This window comes from Tupaia chinensis, unplaced genomic scaffold (genome assembly GCF_000334495.1).
Source record: "Tupaia chinensis unplaced genomic scaffold, TupChi_1.0 Scaffold139431_1, whole genome shotgun sequence".
NCBI lineage: Eukaryota > Metazoa > Chordata > Mammalia > Scandentia > Tupaiidae > Tupaia > Tupaia belangeri.
The window spans coordinates 840,647-858,214 of record NW_006199316.1 but is presented as its reverse complement, the minus strand read 5'-3'; the positions used below and the strand labels follow the sequence as shown (position 1 = coordinate 858,214).

Genomic DNA, 17,568 nt, shown 5'->3' with positions numbered 1-17,568 from the left:
CGCCCCCTTGGCGCGGGTCCCGGGGGAACGCGCTGAGCCCGGGAGGGCCCGCGCAAGTCCCGCCGCGGGTTGCAGCCATGGCGCGGGGCCGGGGGGCCGGCCATACATTTTTCAAGAGAGATTTTTTGCTATAGGGACTGTGCTCTTCAGAGAGACAGAAAGTGAGAAGTCACTCCCCAAGGGGGAGGGCCGCACTGAAATTCCTTCTCCTCCATTCTCCTCTCAGGATTTAGGGCCCCCACACACACGTGCCCAGTGTGAGTTTTAAGCTGCCAGGTCTGGGACTCAAACTGTGGTTGACTACCTGGGAGTCCAGTGATGTAACCGTTACACCATTTGCTGGTCCTTCTTTTTCTGTGCTAATATTGATCTTATGTGATTTTATTGTACAGATTGGTAGAAAACATGACAGTATTGCAATATAGAAAAAAGGTAGCCATCCTGGAAGTGCCATCCTGGTCTTATTCTGGATTGAGGGTCATACAAGCCACCCCACTTGCGCGCTTCTTTTCCTTCTTCCTGCCTGTCTAGCCAGCTGTACTTGCACCAGAATAATCTCTTACCTTGTACTGGTTCTTCTCCCTTGGCCCTCATTATGCTCTTTGCTACTTGAATTGCAAAAAGAGCATGAAATTGCTAGGCATTTTATATCATTTTTTATGCCTCCTTAACAGTCTTTAAGATCGATGTTGTTACTGTTCCCTCTCATTGCTGGAAAAAAAAACCAAAAAACGGTTCATAGAACTCATAGAACCCATGGAATCTCTCAGTGTTGATTGCCCTGTTGGCTTCATCCAAGGAACTACTGGTGGGAGAAGTTTCCTGCCCTGACTTGAGTAGAGTGTTTATTCAGATTTTCTTTCTTCAGTCCATTATGGTGGCTCTGGTTTGCCTCAGATGCTTACATATGAAGAGAGGCCTAGCCATTTGCATTACAACCATATTATAGAAGGTCTCAAAGGCTACATGATGGAATTTTTTTTCACACATAAATAGGAGTACAATGAATTAGAGGGAAGCTTGATTTTAAATATGTGTACTACTTGGAATGTGTTTTGAACCTCCTGTTTTAGGTATAAAAGATGAATAAACCATTATCCTTGCCTTTAAGGAACTTCTTGCTGTTTGGAAAGATGGAATCAAATAGTTATTTTCAAGTGGGAAAATGTACCCCAGAAATGTATGTAAAGTTTTTGAGAACTACAGACAGCACTTCTTACCTTACATGCAGTTAATAGACAATACTAAGCATTTCTGATGGGTTTAAGTAGTACACATTTTAGGGTAGAATTGGATTGGACTGTTTGGTGTAAATGTTTTCCTTTATAAATTTCTATTAGCAAGAACACTTAATCAGAGTCATACTAGACTTGCAGTGTAAATTAAAATTGTTTTCACTAGACTGCCAATGTAAATTAAAACTGCTTTCGTATATTAAGACAATAACTTTCTCTGACAGATATGCCAAGAATTTAACAGCACCTGGGCATGGGAGATGGAGAAGAAGGGCTATCTTGAAATGAGCGTTGAATGTAAACTAGCACTCTTGAAGGTAATAACTTTACTGTTTACTACCACTGTTTTCATTTAAATTTCACTTTTGACTCCTGGTTAAATTGAATCGTAAATAATAAGTACACTTTTTTTTTTTTAAGTTTTATTTTATTTGATTTCTTCCATGAGAATAGAAACAGGCACCTTCAGAAAGGTCTTCATACTACAGACCACCCCCTGCGTCAGCCGCCTGGATGCTGGGCACACAGCCTGTGCCCAGCGTGTTTAAGGAGACCCTGGACAAGACCCAGGACTCACATGGGGTCCATGAGCCTCATAACGGCACTGTTTAGCTGTGCCACAGCTACCGGCCCAAAAAAGTAGACATTCAAATTGTTGCTGGAAACGAACAGTAAACTCTTCCCTTCTCTTTTTTTTTTTGTTGACGAAAAACAGTCTGTCCTGTGATTTACTATTTTTTATTGTTTTCCAACAACTAAGTGTATCTAGGTTTAACTGTCCTGCCTGTAGCGACAGTAACAAAATGTGCAAGCCATTGAGCAGATTAGTTTTAGTCACGGTTTGCCGCTTTCACAGTCTTCGCTGTATACTGTAAACTTGTGGTTACTCTTCTGTGGATTTACTCAGTAGTGTTGATAATGTTTTTCTGAGGGCCAGGGGCATGCCACTGTGTCCTTAATGACAAACTCTCATATACCAAATCCACTTGATCAAATGGGTCATCTCGATGGAGGCTTATAGTTCCCTTTCTTTCCCTGTATAATACCTAGCGTTGGCCCTAGTTAGTAGCAAAGTACCCAGCACATTACAGGGAAAAAATACTTTTTGTAAAAAAGATGAATAAAGTTTTTACTACTACTAAGATTATTTAGAGGACCTCACGATGTTACAAATGTTCTTAAAATATATCAGTGTGTGTGTGTGTGTGTGTGTGTGTGTGTGTATTTTTTTCTTTTTGAGGTTTTTACTATAGGGCATGTGTGCTCACCAGAGACACTGAGAAAGAAAGTGAGAAATCACCCTCCAGGGGGTTCGTCACACTTCAGTCTCCTCTCCTCTGGAATTTTGGGAATGTGCACACGCATGCACACACACACACACACACACACACACACACACACACACACATACACAGATTGATTTTCGAGCCACCAGGTTCAAGACTCAGACCGTGATCGGCCAGGTGGGAGTTAAGCACCTTAACCACCATGCCACCTGCTGGTCCCTTGGCTTTTTTTTTTAAGGTAGGGTAGGACTATAAAGTAGCTGCCATTTTGTTGTTAGATGTTAATTGCTGTTAAGCATACATGAAATTTGGCAAGACCCACAAATTCTTTTTTGTTTTTTGCTATAGAGCGTGTGTACTCACCAAAGAGAGTCAGAGAGAGAAAGTGAGAAATCACCCCATGGGAGGATGGACATACCATAGTCTCTTCTCCTCCATTGTCCTCTTGAGATTTTGGGCACACACTCACACATGGCCAAGCCACCAGGTACTAGACTCAAACAACGAAGTCAGCAATGTAGTATTCAGCTACCTCTGTGCTACCTTCTGGCCTTCCTAAATACTTTTCTAAAAACGTCGAAAGTAATAAGGTCAGATTTTAAGGTGTGTTATGGAGATTTACCTGACCTTAGACCAGCTTATGATCCCTATGTAAGATTATTCCTTGTGGTTTGTCAACAGAAATAATAAAACTCTTATTTATCTATTTTTTTAAGTGATTTTTGCTATAGGGCAGGTGTAGTCTCTGAAGAGACAGAGACAGAGAGGTAGACAGTAAGAAATCACCTCCTAGGGAAGATGGCCATGGCACAGTCTCGAATCCATTATCCTCTCAGGATTTTAGGCACTTAACGCGCGCACACACACACACACACACACATACGGCATGAGTTTTAACCTCCAGGTCTGCGACTCAAACTGTAGTCAGCCTTTTAGGAGTCCAACAACGTGACCATTACGCCATCTGTTAGTCCCTAAAACTTTAAATATTGAAAGAGATTTATTCTATTAAAAAATAAAACACTTGGGAACTAGCAGTTAGCGTAATGGCTATGTCGCTGGACTCCCACATAGTCGACCGTGGTTCGCATCCCGGACCCGGTGGCTTAAATCTCACGCCGGGCGCGTGTGCATGCATACCCAAGATCCCGAGAGGAGAATGGAGGAGAAGGGATTGTGGCGTGACCATCCCCCCAGGGGGTGATTTCTCGCTTTCTGTCTCTATGTCTCTTTCTGTCTGTCCTATAGCAAAAACCTCTCAAAAAAATAAAAATTAAAAAAAATAAAATACCTATGAGTAAACCCAAAAAAATAGTTTTATTCTAAACCAAAATATCTGTGGGTAACTGACTTGTAGCTTGAATAAACATAATTTAGGTGGCCCCCGATGTGCTCACTGAGGTCTTAAATTCTTGGATGGTTTTTTTTTTTTTTTTGAGACTTTTTTTGGTATAAGGTGTGTGCATTGCCATAGAGAGATAGAAGCGAGAAATCACCCCCCAGGGGCCATGGCCATGCTGCAATGTCCCTTCCCCTCCATTTTCCTCTCATGGACGCTCACACATGTGCCTGGCATGATTATTGAAGCCGCCAGGTCTGGGATTCGAAGTGCGGTTGCCCATGTGGGAATCAGTATCTCAAGCACCATGCCACCTGGTGGCCCCCCAATCAGTATTTCAGTGAGAGATCTGTACTCCCATGTTCACTTCAGCATTATTCTTTTTTTTTTTTTTTGGAGAGGTTTTTGCTATAGGGCATGTGCGCTCGCCAGAAGGACAGAGAGAAAGCAAAAAATCACCCCCCTGGAGGGATGACCCCGCCACAATCCCTTCTCCTCTTTTCTCCTCTGAAGATCTTGAGCATGCACGTACATCTGGCCGGCGTGAGTTTAAGCCACGGGGTCCGGGATTCGAACCACGGTTGACTACATGGGAGTCCAGCGACATAGCCATTATACTAACTGCTGGTCCCACTTCAGCATTATTCTTAATAGCCAAAATATGAGACCAGCCTAAGTGTCCATCCAATGGACTAAGAAAATATAGCATATATACACAATGGAATACTAGTCAGCCTTTGAAATGGAGGAAATCTTGGCCTACCAGTGGTGGCACAAGCAGCTAGGTATGGCTGCATGACACTGGGACAACAGAGGAGGCCCAGATTTGGTTACCATAGCAACCGAAGCAGACTGGGCACCGAAGCTGAATGAGAAGTGGGGCAGGAGGATGGTGGCATGGTGATACCCTGATATACCTCTTCTCTCTCCTACTCTTTCTTTTTCTTTCTCCCTTCCTTCCTTCTCTCCTTCCTTCGTTCTTATTGATTGGAAATCTTAGAACTTGTGACAACGTAGATAAAATTAGAACACGTTATATTGAGTAAAGTAGAATATGCTCCATGATCTCATTTACTCGTGGTTACCAGGGGATGAGGGTTGATTGGGAACACATTGGTCAAAGCTAGAGAAATTCAGTTTGGGGGCCAGCAGGTGGTGTGACGGTTATGGGCACTGGACTCCCACGTGGCTGGCCATGGTTCTAGTCCTGGATCTGGCGGCTTGGTTTTTCACTTTCCCTTTCTCTCTCTCTGTGGCCAAAATTTAAGAAATAATAATAATAAATAAAACTAAATAATTCTTAAAAAAATTAGTTCAATAAGAGATACTGGCTCAGGAGAGCTATTATACAACATGGTGACAGTTGTTAATAACAATATATCGCATGTTTGAAAATTGCTAAGAGAATAGATATTCAATATGCTCTCCACAAAAAATAATGAGTATATGAGGTAATAGATGTGTTAACTAGCTTTTATTTATCCATGTACCAAAGTACCATGTTGTTCATCATAAATGCATGTATGTTTATCATTTTAAAAACAATTTAATTCTAAAATTTTTTTTTTTTTTTAGAGGTTTTTGCTATAGGGCTCATGCGCTCACCAGAAAGACAAAGAGAAACAGAGAGACAGAAAGCGAGAAATCACCCCCCAGGGGAGATGGCAACGCCACAGTCCCTTCTCTTCCATTCTCCTCTTGGGATCTTGGGCACTCACACACACACGCCCAGTGTGAGTTTAAGCCACCAGGTCCGGGACTTGAACCGCGGTCGACTACATGGGAGTCCAGCGACATAGCCATTAAGCTAACTACTGGTCCCTAATTCTAAAATTTTTAAAATAAATAAGTAAAAATTTTTAAAAATTTATACTAGGAGCCAGTAAGTAGTGTGTTGGTTAAGGCCCTGGACTCCCACATGGTTGACTGTGATTCAAGTCCCAGACCTGACTGCTTGTTTTCTTACTTTCCCTCTCTGTGTCCCTCTCTCTAGTCAAATTAAAACAAATGAATAAATAATTCTTTTTAAAATTTATATTAGGAAATTTGGGAATTTTTAACAAATAGGTTAATTTTATTTTATTTTATTTTAGTGATGTTTCTGTTATAGGGCATGTGTGCTCACCGGAGAGACAGAAAGACAGACAGAAAGTAGAAATAATGCCCTGGGAAGATGGCCATGATGCAGTCCCCTCTCCTCCATTCTTCTCTCTGGATTTTGGGCACACACTGGTATGAATTTCAAGCCGCGAGTCCGGGACTCAGATTGCTGTCGGCCACATGGGAGTCCAGTGACATAACCATTACACCACTTGCTGGTCCCCAAACAGGCTCATTTTATGTATAATTTTATTTGTGTGTCAGTGGCTATGATAAACTTGTGAACGTGTAACATTAGAAAGAAAATGTTAATTTGAATTTCATCTTTTTAAGTTGGTTATCCTAAATATGCTATACAAAGGGGGGAAGAGCATAGTAAACAATGGTTAAACTGATATATATTCTGCTGGCTTCTGTCTAAATTAATCCTGTGCTTGTATCCTATTTATTGTGATGGAGAAACATTTCGTGAAATATTTTAAGCCATGTTAATGACTATTTTTCAGTACCTATGTGAGTGTCAGTTTGATGACAATCTCAAATTCAAGAATATTATTAATGAGGAAGATGCTGATAATATGCGTCTCCAGCCTATTGGACGAGACAAAGATGGCCTCATGTACTGGTATCAGTTGGACCAAGATCACAATGTCAGAATGTACATAGAAGAACAGGATGATCAAGATGGCTCTTCATGGAAGTGCATTGTCAGGTATTTTTTACATCTATTTGCTTGTTTATTAATTGATCTCTACTAGAATGAGATCTATGAGGCAAGGGTGCTCCTTTTTTTGTGTATTTGGGGAATTTCCAAGGCCTAGTCTAGTGCCCAGCACACTACCCAGAGTAGGCACTTCATTATTTGTCAAATAGTGAACGTATTTATCAGTTAAATCCATATTAGGATATATATCTTGTACTTCCGGAAGCCAGAATATGAGCATGTACAAATTATATGCACAGACAACTACACTGTTAGAAACAAAATGCAAGCACTGTTGGGTTCTTAGCTCAAATTTATAATTGTCTATTAAGCATTATCTGTTTATTGCTACTTATCTTAATTTTGCCAGTGCATCTTGACTTAGTATATTTTCTGTTGTTGCCAAAGGCCTTAGAACTGAAAACCACAGGGGTTGCTGGTGTGAATCCTACAGTCCAAAGACTGGAGAGCCTTGAGTTTGGCTGTCCAAGGGCAGATGTAAAAGATTGGCTCAGCTCCAGCTGAAAGAGAAAAGGGTGGGGGCAATTGTTCTTCCTCTACCTTTTTTGTTCTCTTGGGACTGCCTTTTGATTAAATGATTCCTGCCCAGATTGAGGTGGATCTTAATCCACTAAGTCACAGGCCAATCTCCTTTAAAAACACCCTCCAGACACACTTAGAAATAATGATGTGCCAGTCCTCAGTATTCCTTCATCCAGTCAAGGTGACACCTAGTATTAACCATCACGTCTACCAAGGAAGCCAGAACTTCATGTAGACTGGTGAGGAGTTAACTTCATAAAGAACATGTACATATGGCCAAAGTTTTCATGAAAAAGTGTTTAGCATCATTTTTTATTAGAGCATTCCCAAGGTCTACTTGACCTCCACTGGAATGACTGAAATGAAAAATGACTTACCATACTAAATGTTAGCAAGGATGTGAACCAACTGAAACTCTCCCACCTTGCTGATGGGAATGTAAAATTGTATAACCACTTTGGGAAATGTTTTCCAGTTTCCTCATAGGTTAACTACTCATTACCCATACCTATTAATTTCACACCTATATCACATTGGAGAAATGAAAATACATTTACAAAAAACTTCATATAAGAATGTTCTTTATACCTTTATTGTTTTTATGAAGAGAGATTTTTGCTATAGAGCATGTGCACTTGCCAGAGACAGATAGAAAGTGAGAAATCACACACACCACCCCTGGAGGGGGGATGGCCATGGCACAATTCCTTTTCCTCCAGTCTCCTCTCGGGATTTTGGGCATGCATACATAAACACTCAGTGTGAGTTTCAAGCCATCAGGTCCAGGACTTGAACCACAGTCAGCCACGTGTAAGTCCAGCAATGTGACCAGTATGCCATCTGCTGGTTTCTTACCTTTATTCTTAATCTATGGTTATAAACATCAAAACTAATTTCTTTCTTTGGTGGGTGAGAAGGATTGAGTAGGAAGAAAAAGAAGAAAATTTCCTTGAATGGTAGTAATATTCCTTATGTTAGTAGTAGTGTATGCATTTGTTAGAAATGGTGAACTAGGTGGCATGGTACTTAAGATGCTGGACTCCCACTTCGATAACTGCAGTTTAAGTCCCAGACCCTGTGGCTTGAAAATCACGCTGGGTACATGTCTCCCTGTGCCCCAAATCCTGAGAGGATAAAGCAGGAGAAGGGATTCTGGCATGGCCATCCCTGGGATGGTGGTGGCGGGGAATGCCCAGTGATTTTCTCGTTTTCCCTCTGTCTGACAATTGCGTTGTACCCTATGGTGCCAAAAACGAAACAAAGCAAACAAACAAAAACCACAGCACTCTAAAGTCAGACAATCTAGAATTTATTTCTATTGGATTGTATTAGCTGTGACCTCAGCAGGTTACCCTGCCTCTCGATGTGAACTCTGTTTCCTCATCTATAAGATGTAAGTGGGGGGGCCACCAGATGGCATGGTGATTGAGGCGCTGGACTCCCACATTACTGACCTTGTTCAATTACCAGACCTGGTGGCTTGCTTTCTCATTTGGGACCAGGGAGATGGTGTAGCAGTTATGTCGCCAGACTCTCACATGGTTCACCATGGTTCGAGTCCTGCACCCTGTGGCTTGAAACTCAAGACAGTTGCGTGTGCATGTGTGCCCAAAATCTGGAAGGAGAAAGGGATGGCAGTGTGGCCATCCCCTCTGGGGGGTGATTTCTCACTTTTCTTCTCACTGTCTCTGTCTCTCTCTGGCAAGCACATGTACCCTAACAGGAAAACCTCTTCAAAAAAAAGGATAGGAGGGAACTAGCAGTTAGCGTAATGGCTATGTCACTGGACTCCCATGTAGTCGACCGCGGTTCGCGTCCTGACCCGGTGGCTTAGAACTCACACCGGGCGCATGTGCGTGCGTGCCCAAGATCCCAAGGGGAGAATGGAGGAGAAAGGATTGCAGCGTGACCATCCCCCCTGGGGAGTGATTTCTCACTTTCTGTCTCTATGTCTCTGTCTGTCTGGCGAGCGCACGCGCCCTATAGCGAAAACCTCTCCAAAAAAAAAAGGATGGGAGTAAGTTCTTATCTATTAATTCAGTTATCTTAGGATTATATGAACTAATTCCTGTCACATTAGGTGTAAGCCTAGAACAAACTACTTGGTCATGAGTGTTAATTTCTTAATAATTTTACTTATTGGTTAGTATTACTAACTATCCCTCCCTTCTTTTTTTTTTTTTTTTTTGCGCCTATAAAAATTTGTGACATTTTTAATTTTCTGGTTTGATGATGGCTATTCTTTTTTTTTTTTTTTTTTTTAATTTTTGACAGAGAACACATGCTTTTGCTAGTTAGAGACAGAAGGCACACAAAAGTGAGGCCACACCGTGGGTTATGGTCTTGCTGAAAGTCTTTCTCATCCCTTTGGGATTTCAGGCATGCAGCACACATGCCTGATCCATTTTCAAACCACGTAGTCACTCATGTGGGATCCAGCCCTCTTACCCACACCATGGGTCGACCCAAGTGTTTTGTCTCCTCAGTAATTTGGAGTTTATACAAGAAAAGCTATAATATGATTGCTGATCTCTGAGATCATACAATTATTTACAAAAGAATTGCTATGTTTATACTGTACTATGCTCTGCAGATGTAAAGATATTGTCCCATTTCTTGAGTTTTCCTTAGGGTTCTGGGAGAAAGATGCAGAGAAATAGTATGTGATATTATCAGACCAGTGTTACGTGGTCTGTGAATGGAGGTCATCCCAGGGTGTTATGGAAGCACTTGTTTCCCACTTGGCAAAAGATGATCCCTACTCTTGACTTTGTTTTGTTTTGTCTGTTTATTTTTATTGAATTGGAGTCTCAGTTCAATTGCTTTTTTTTTTTTTTTTAAGAATTATTTATTTAATTTTCTTTATTATTGTTATTCAGTTTGACAAGAGAGAGAAAAAGCAAGCTGCTAGGTCTGGGACTTGAACCATGGTCAATCATTCAGTTTTATTGCTTCTGAAAGGCTTAACAATTGCCATTAACTCAAACTCCAAACAACCCACAGACTGGGAGAAAACATTACAGAATAAAATTGTTAGGATAAGGGACTAGCAAGTGGCATGGTGGTTAAGGTGCTGGATGCTCCCACATGGCTGACCAGGGTTCAAGAACCAGCCCTGGTGGCTTGCTTTCTCACTCCCCCCCTCTCTGGTCAAATTAAATGAATGAATAAATAAAAAATTGAGTAAATAATTCTTTAAGAAAATTGTTAGGATAATATGCCCATTTAACAGAGGTCTAGATTAAAGGTACAGATAATAAGATACAATTGTTGATTTAAAATCTGGTGAAGTCAAAATAAGACAGTCTGTCTAAAACATTTCAACTTATTTATCTCATTTCAGTTAATAGCAGCCAATCGTTTCAGTTTCTTGGGTCCAGAACCTTAGGGTACATCCTTTTTTTTTTAAATTTTTTGGAAAGGTTTTTTTCTATAGGGTGCATGTGCTTGCCAGTAAGACAGAGAGATAGAAAGAGAGAAATCACCCCCCAGGGAGAATGGCCATGGCCACACCACAGTCCCTCCTTGGGATCCTGGGCATGCATGCACACACTCCCAGGGTGATTTTAAGCCACTGGGTCCAGGACTCGAACTGCTGTTGATTACATGGGAGTCTAGGTATGTAGCCATTATGCCATCTGCTGGTCCCTAGGATACATCCTTTTTAATTGTTTAAAATTTTATTTCTGGGGAACCAACAGGTGGCATGGTGGTTAAGGCGCTGGACACTCCCACATGGCCGACCACAGTTCAAGTCCTGAACCTGGTGGCTTGCTTTCTTCCTTTCTCTCTCTCTTTCTCTCTCTCTCATTCTTTCTCTGTCTCTCTCTGGTCAAATTAAATGAATGAATGAATGAATTAATTAATTAATTAAGTTAGATAATTCTAAAAAAAAAAATGATTTCTATTTTGGTGGAAAGGAAAGTAAGGCAGGCATCCCCAAGGGTTTTTGCACCATGAGTCACACTCAGCCTTAGCCAGTCCAAGTCACAGGCCACACATGCATGTGCCTCATGTGTACAGAGAGATCTGCAGACATGAACTCAGGGCCCTCCTGGGTTGGTCCAGTATTGAATTACTGCCACTGCCGGTCCCTCCAGGCACATCCTTGACTCTTCTTTCACTCTGCCAGCATATCCAATCAGCACTCCATGCTGGATGTATCTAGAGTTCTGTTATTGTTCAACCTTTTCAGGGTGGCATTCTTTTCCAAGCCACTGTCTTCTTCTTTCTATTTCTATAGTTTACCCATTCTGTACTTTTCATCTAGAATCATAGATTATATGGTCTTTTATACTTACATACTTCCAGATAGCATAATGTTACAAGGTTCATCCATGTAGTGTAATCAATACTTCATTCTTTTTTATGGCTGAATGTCTTTTTCTACATGTAGCACCAGATTTATTTTTTAATCCATTCTGTGCTTTTCTCTGAAGGAGTAATTGGAGTTAGCCATGGAGAACACATTCCAGACTACAAAAGCAGAAATAACAATCATTTACCATCCAGAGATAGCGTGGTATTTTGGAGGGATATGTCCGATTTAATATGACTGATGGGAGAAATGGTTTGGAGACAGGAAAGCAAGTGAGAGAGAAATAGTTAAGATACTTGGATATGATTTGAGTATTTCATATTTAACCTCTAATTAGTTCAAATTTAGGTTTTAAAATTTTTTTTCTAGCACATTTAATATAATTGTCGGGTCAAAAGAAACCCAAAGCTGGATAGTTTTCTGTGCTCGTATGATAATAACTACATTAGGCTTGTGTTAAACACCGTAATCAGGTTAAAAGCCTTTAGGGAGTGGTTCTTCAGTAAATGTTACTGCTAAATTCCTTTGTCACTTTGAGTAGTGGAAATGACTGAAATGGATTTTCCCAGCAATATTGGCTGGCTGTCTTAGGTTTTGAAGCTTTTCATGATAGGGATAGTGTAGGACCAGCCCTATGTCCTAGAGCTTAAAGCTCTCACATGGCCACCTGTGGACCAAATGGCAGCTGCAGCGAGTGGCATTCTGGCAAAGTGACAATCTTTGCCAAAAATAAAGTCTTTGGGTCCTAACTTTTCTTTCTGTAAAATGGAGACAGTATTAGGAGTTTGAGAAAACATCTAGTTTGACCTTCTATTAGATAATTAAAAATTCAAGACCATTCATTTTGTTGTGTACACTCATCTGATATGTACAAATGTGCATTCATTCCCATACACAATAAATTGTTATCATTTTTAATTTCTGAAAAATGTCCATTGAGAAACTGAGTTCTGGATCTACTATTGAGTTCATCAGCACCATGAAGATATGACTTGTTTGGGGGCACATCATCATCCAGTAAGAAGGATTCTATTCATTCATTATTTTGTTACAGCCTACTTAATAAGGCGAGTCCCTCTCTCAGGCAGTGAAGTCTAGTTGACACAGAGGTTGGATGGGGGAGGGCACAGGAGACGTGTCATGACGGATGAGAAAATAAGTAGTTTCATCCTAATGTCAACCAACCACATTGCATTAGAGGAGCGTACTCTACTCGGAGAATACAAATGGGAGAATGATGTGCAGCTAGCTTGGTAGCAGATCTAGAATTAAGTTTCTCAGTTTTCAGTTCAGGGCTTAATTTTTGTCTTCATTCTTGATTGCTTGTTTTAAACAGGAGAAACATACAAATATTTCTTGTTTGTAAGTAGCATTTAAATTGGGCATAATAAACCTCTGCTTTTGATAATAACATGTAGAATTTATGGATTAGAATCTTATTTATGTGGGATGTTCTGCTATTTTAAAATCAAGCTGAATTCCATTCTTGTAGTGATAAAGCATAATTGATGGAAAAAACGTCAGCAATCTAAACTTAGGTTTTTGAGCTGTTGGTAGGTCTATTTGCCATAATTATTTAGGAAGTTCTGGATCATAATTTTATAACAGTATCAAGTACTATTAACTCCAAAGGTCAAAAAGAGTTCTTATTTCCAAATATATCATGAACTTGAATCATTTTGCTAAAAAATAAAGTTCTTCATTCAAGTTTTATGTTGGTTTTATCTCCCTAGAGATTGCATAGGTTTTTTTTTTAACGAATTTTCTTTAATTGTATTCATTATCATTATTTTATTTTTTTAAAGTTGACCAGAGAGAGGCAGGGAGAGAGAGAGAAGGAAAGTGAGAAAACAAGCTGCCAGGTCTAAGACTCAAACCACAGTCAGCCACGAGGGAGTCCATCTGCCTTAACCATCACACCACCTGCCAGCCCTGTAATTGCATAGTACATTTAAAAGCTATGAAACTTGGGGGAACCAGCAGTTAGCGTAATGGCTATGTCGCTGGACTCCCACGTAGTCGACCGCGGTTCGCGTCCTAGACCTGGTGGCTTGAAGTCACGCCGGGCACGTGTGCGTGCATGCCCAAGATCCCGAGAGGAGAATGGAGGAGAAGGGACTGCGGCATGACCATACACCCTGGGGGGTGATTTCTCGCTTTCTGTCTCTCTGTCTGTCTGGCGAGCGCACGCGCCCTATAGCAAAAACCCCTCAAAAAAAAAAAAAAAAGCTATGAAACTTCAATTTTTGTTTAAACATGTTTCTACTTTACTTTTCATCCAAAGAGATCTCTACCATTCTATTCAACAAAGAGAAAAATCTTAACTATTCATCCTTTGCTAGTAGTATATTTTAATATGTATTCTTCCTTAACACTATTTTTAATTCAGGTAATTAGGTCTAGCTGTACCAGTGTTTTCAATGTTCTTAATGTATTTTTCCTCTTTTCATTTCAATTTCCAATAGATATTATTTAGAAAGTTCTTTAGAAGATTTTCACGTTGTCTTATTTTTCCCTTGTTTAGAAATCGAAACGAGCTGGCTGAGACTCTTGCACTCCTGAAAGCACAGATCGATCCTGTACTATTGAAAAGCTCTAGCCAACAAGACAGCTCTTCCCGCGAAAGTCCTAACTTAGAGGAGGAGGAGACTAAAAAGGAGGAAGAGACACCTAAACAAGGTTTTTTTTTGTGTGTTTTGTTTTGCTTTGTTTTGTATTCTCTTCTATCTTCTTCAACTCCTCTCCCCAACTATACAGTTCTGAATTTCTACCTCAGTCTTTAAATTTGGGAGTCTTTATATAATAGAAAGAGGTTGGTTTTTCTTTTATTAAAGGGAAAAAAGGAATAAGGCTCATCTTTCCCAACTGAGCATAGACATCTATTTGCCCATCCCCTGATATCTATCATTCTTTCTGTCTGTGAATTTGACTGTTCTTGCAACCTCTTATCAGAGGAATCACAATGTTTGTCCTTTTTTGACCGGCTTACTTCACATAGCATAATGTCTTGAAGGTTCATCCATATTGTAGCGTGTACTGGGATTTCCTTTCTTTCTTAAAAAGGAATAATATTCCTTTGTAAGTATGAACCACATGTCGTTTATTCATTTATGAGTAGATACTGAAGGTTGCGTCTTCCTTTGGCTATTGGGAATAATGCTGCTGTGAACTAGGTGTACAGATATCTCTTGAAAGTTTTTCATCTATTTTACTTTTAAGACTGATTTAACCCCGCAAGTTGATTTTATGATCCATGCTAATGGGTGTTTAAAAACATTTTACTTCCAGCACTGTTTTCTGAAACAGATAGTAGTGAAAAGTAAAACCAGAGACTCCCAATTTCTGTACCTCTTCACCAAGTCTTTGTTTCTGTTTTTGTCATAATACCATGCTCATGAGTGGTATCTGATTGTAGTCATTAGTCCCCTAATGAGTGATATGGAGCATCTTTTCAAGTGCTTATTAGCCATTTGTATATCTTTTTTGGAAAAACATCTATTCAGTTCTGTCTTTCATTTTTAGTTAGGTTGTTTTTCTGTTGTACTTTACGGATATTTTAGTTTATGTTCATTATAGGTTTGTTTTTTGGTTTTTTTTTTTTTTTGGAGAGGTTTTTGCTATAGGGCACATGTGCTCACCAGAAAGAGACAGACAGACAGAAAGTGAAAAATCAACCCCCGGGGGGATGGCCATGCTGCAGTCCCTTCTCCATTCTCCTCTCGGGATCTTGGGCATGCACACGCGCCTGGCATGAGTTTAAGCCACCAGGTCCAGGACGCGAACCGTGGTTGACTATGTGGGAGTCCAGTGACATAGCCATTACACTAACTGCTGGTCCTGATAATTATAATTGATAAGTCTGATTTCTGATTGAATTTTCTAAGTTGCTTAGGTAGGCAGATCAAATTCTGACATTCCTAGAGCAATACCGAGTCCTACACTCTGGAGAAGGAAAGAAAGCAATTTATACCATCCTCTTAGTTACCATTTGTTACTGATAAGAAACCTTTTAAGGATGGGAAATAATTTGCTTTCTTTATGTGTTTTCTTCCTTTAATTTTAGTCTACCTCTAATGTTTTAATTGGAATCTAAGAAAAATGTATTCTTTATTTGATGCTTTAAAGTAATCATTCATAAAGCATTCCATATCTGCAAACATTGCTTGAAAACAAATAATTGTGCCTTTTCATGTAGAATGTATTGTTCATACACGTTAAGTATTCCTTTCACCATTCTTTATATGATTTCAAATATCTGTGGTGGTTTTATTTATAAGAAATTTTTAATTTATGATTTAAAAAATTCTTTTTTATAGGTTAAAATTAAATTTGTAGGCTACTTCAGTAAGGTGTAATAATTTTAAAGTGTGTGGGCTGAACCCCCTGTTGAATTTCCAACCGTTTTGAATAGTATTCCCTAAGGATTGGTTTTGGGTTTAGACTTAACATTATTTGTCCATTCAGTCACTCATTCATGTACTCACTTATTCCTATACACAATTAAAATCAAAACCAGAGAGAATAGAATGTGAATTGGAAATCAAGTCAGTGTAATAGAAATTTAAGAAGTAATTTTTCTTTTTAGGAGATCTTAAATTTGATACAGATGTTGAAGGGAAACTCACTGTGTAATTTAAAGTAGGAAGAAAAACAAAGCCAGCTATTTCCTTAGCAGGGAAAAATCTCTTCCTTATACTCTAGTCTAGTAGAGATGGGACTTCAGCAGTAACAACAGCTAACATTTATTGGGCACATCCTGTTTTCTTTATAGTCTACCAATCCAAATGGAGCATATGGATTTTCATTTTATCCTCATAGCCACTCTTTGAGGTAACTAATATTACTACTTGAATTTTACAGATGAGGAAGATGGGATATTTATCAGCTTGCTCCAGGTCATAACCATAATAAAGTTTCAAAACTTAGATTGGAACCCTGATCCTTCTGAAACCTGTGTTTTTTCATTAGAGTGACCTAGAGTAGTACTTCTCAGACTTGAGTGTGAATGTTGTTCACCTGGGGATCTTTCCAGACTGCAGAAGCTGATGGAGCAGGTGTGGCTGGGGCTGCTGACCAACATTTGAACAAAGATCTCCGATGTGATGCTGGTGTTGCCAGTCAGGGAACCACGCCTTAAATAGTGAGGTTTATAGAGACCGTCTCCTCTTAGCTCCTGAAACATACCAGAGACTTTCATACAGCTGCTCCTGGAGACATTCTCAATGAATGCTGATAAATACCTTTCAGTACAACTAAGAGAACATCTGTGGGGGAGGACTTCTCTTGAGAAAGTAGAGGAGGAGGACTAGGACATTTAATTATCTCTGTTTTTCTCCTTTCTAATTTAAATAGTGCTTTTCTACTTCTTGTGTTCTTAAAACAAAATGTTTCTTATTCATTCAACAAGTACTTATTATTGTGCATCTATATGCTAAGCATGATTTTAGCTATGAGAGTTTAATAAACAAAGTGGATTCAAATCTTGCTTTTTTGAAACACCATAGCATGTAGAATAGCTAATACATAGACCATTTATCATGCACCAATAGCGTTGCTAGTGCCTTACATGTATTAAGTCATCATCTTCTCAAGTAACCCTATTAGGGTATTATTAATCATTTTCTTCTTACATTAGGGAAGTGAGACAAAGAGTGACTTAAGTATTGTTCCCATGATCATGTAGCCCAATAGTGACAGACCCAGTATGCACACACAGGTGGTCTTGTCTTCATAGTCCCTGTGCACATCATAATGCTGCACTTACACATAAGGTGTTGGAGACAGTTCTAATTCAGCCCCCAAACTCCTGTGGCTTACCTTGGTCCTCTCTGGTGTAGGTGTTGTGGACTGCTCTGGACAGAAAGGCAACAGGTTCACCAGTTTAATTATTCTCAGATGTAAATATTGTTCTTGGGCAGGTTTGGTTGTAAGGTGAGGTGCGAAAGAGTAGATTGAAAGTGAGGAAGAGTCCTAGGAAACATCTAAGTAGTTAAGGTAGTAAAGCAAGAAATGTCGCAAAAGTGTAAGGTGAGGGGGGAAGGAGG

At 39.8% G+C, this 17,568-nt stretch overlaps 1 protein-coding gene across 1 annotated transcript in view; it reads left to right on the top strand.

The window, feature by feature from the left end:
* Positions 1 to 17,568, top strand: part of RSF1 (remodeling and spacing factor 1) — a 90,398-nt gene that overhangs the window by 22,271 nt on the left and 50,559 nt on the right. The window contains exons 2-4 of the mRNA XM_014593008.2: positions 1,460 to 1,552; positions 6,467 to 6,672; positions 14,049 to 14,203. Of these exons, the coding sequence (XP_014448494.1) occupies positions 1,460 to 1,552; positions 6,467 to 6,672; positions 14,049 to 14,203 (454 nt within the window). The remainder of the gene's footprint in view (positions 1 to 1,459; positions 1,553 to 6,466; positions 6,673 to 14,048; positions 14,204 to 17,568) is intronic.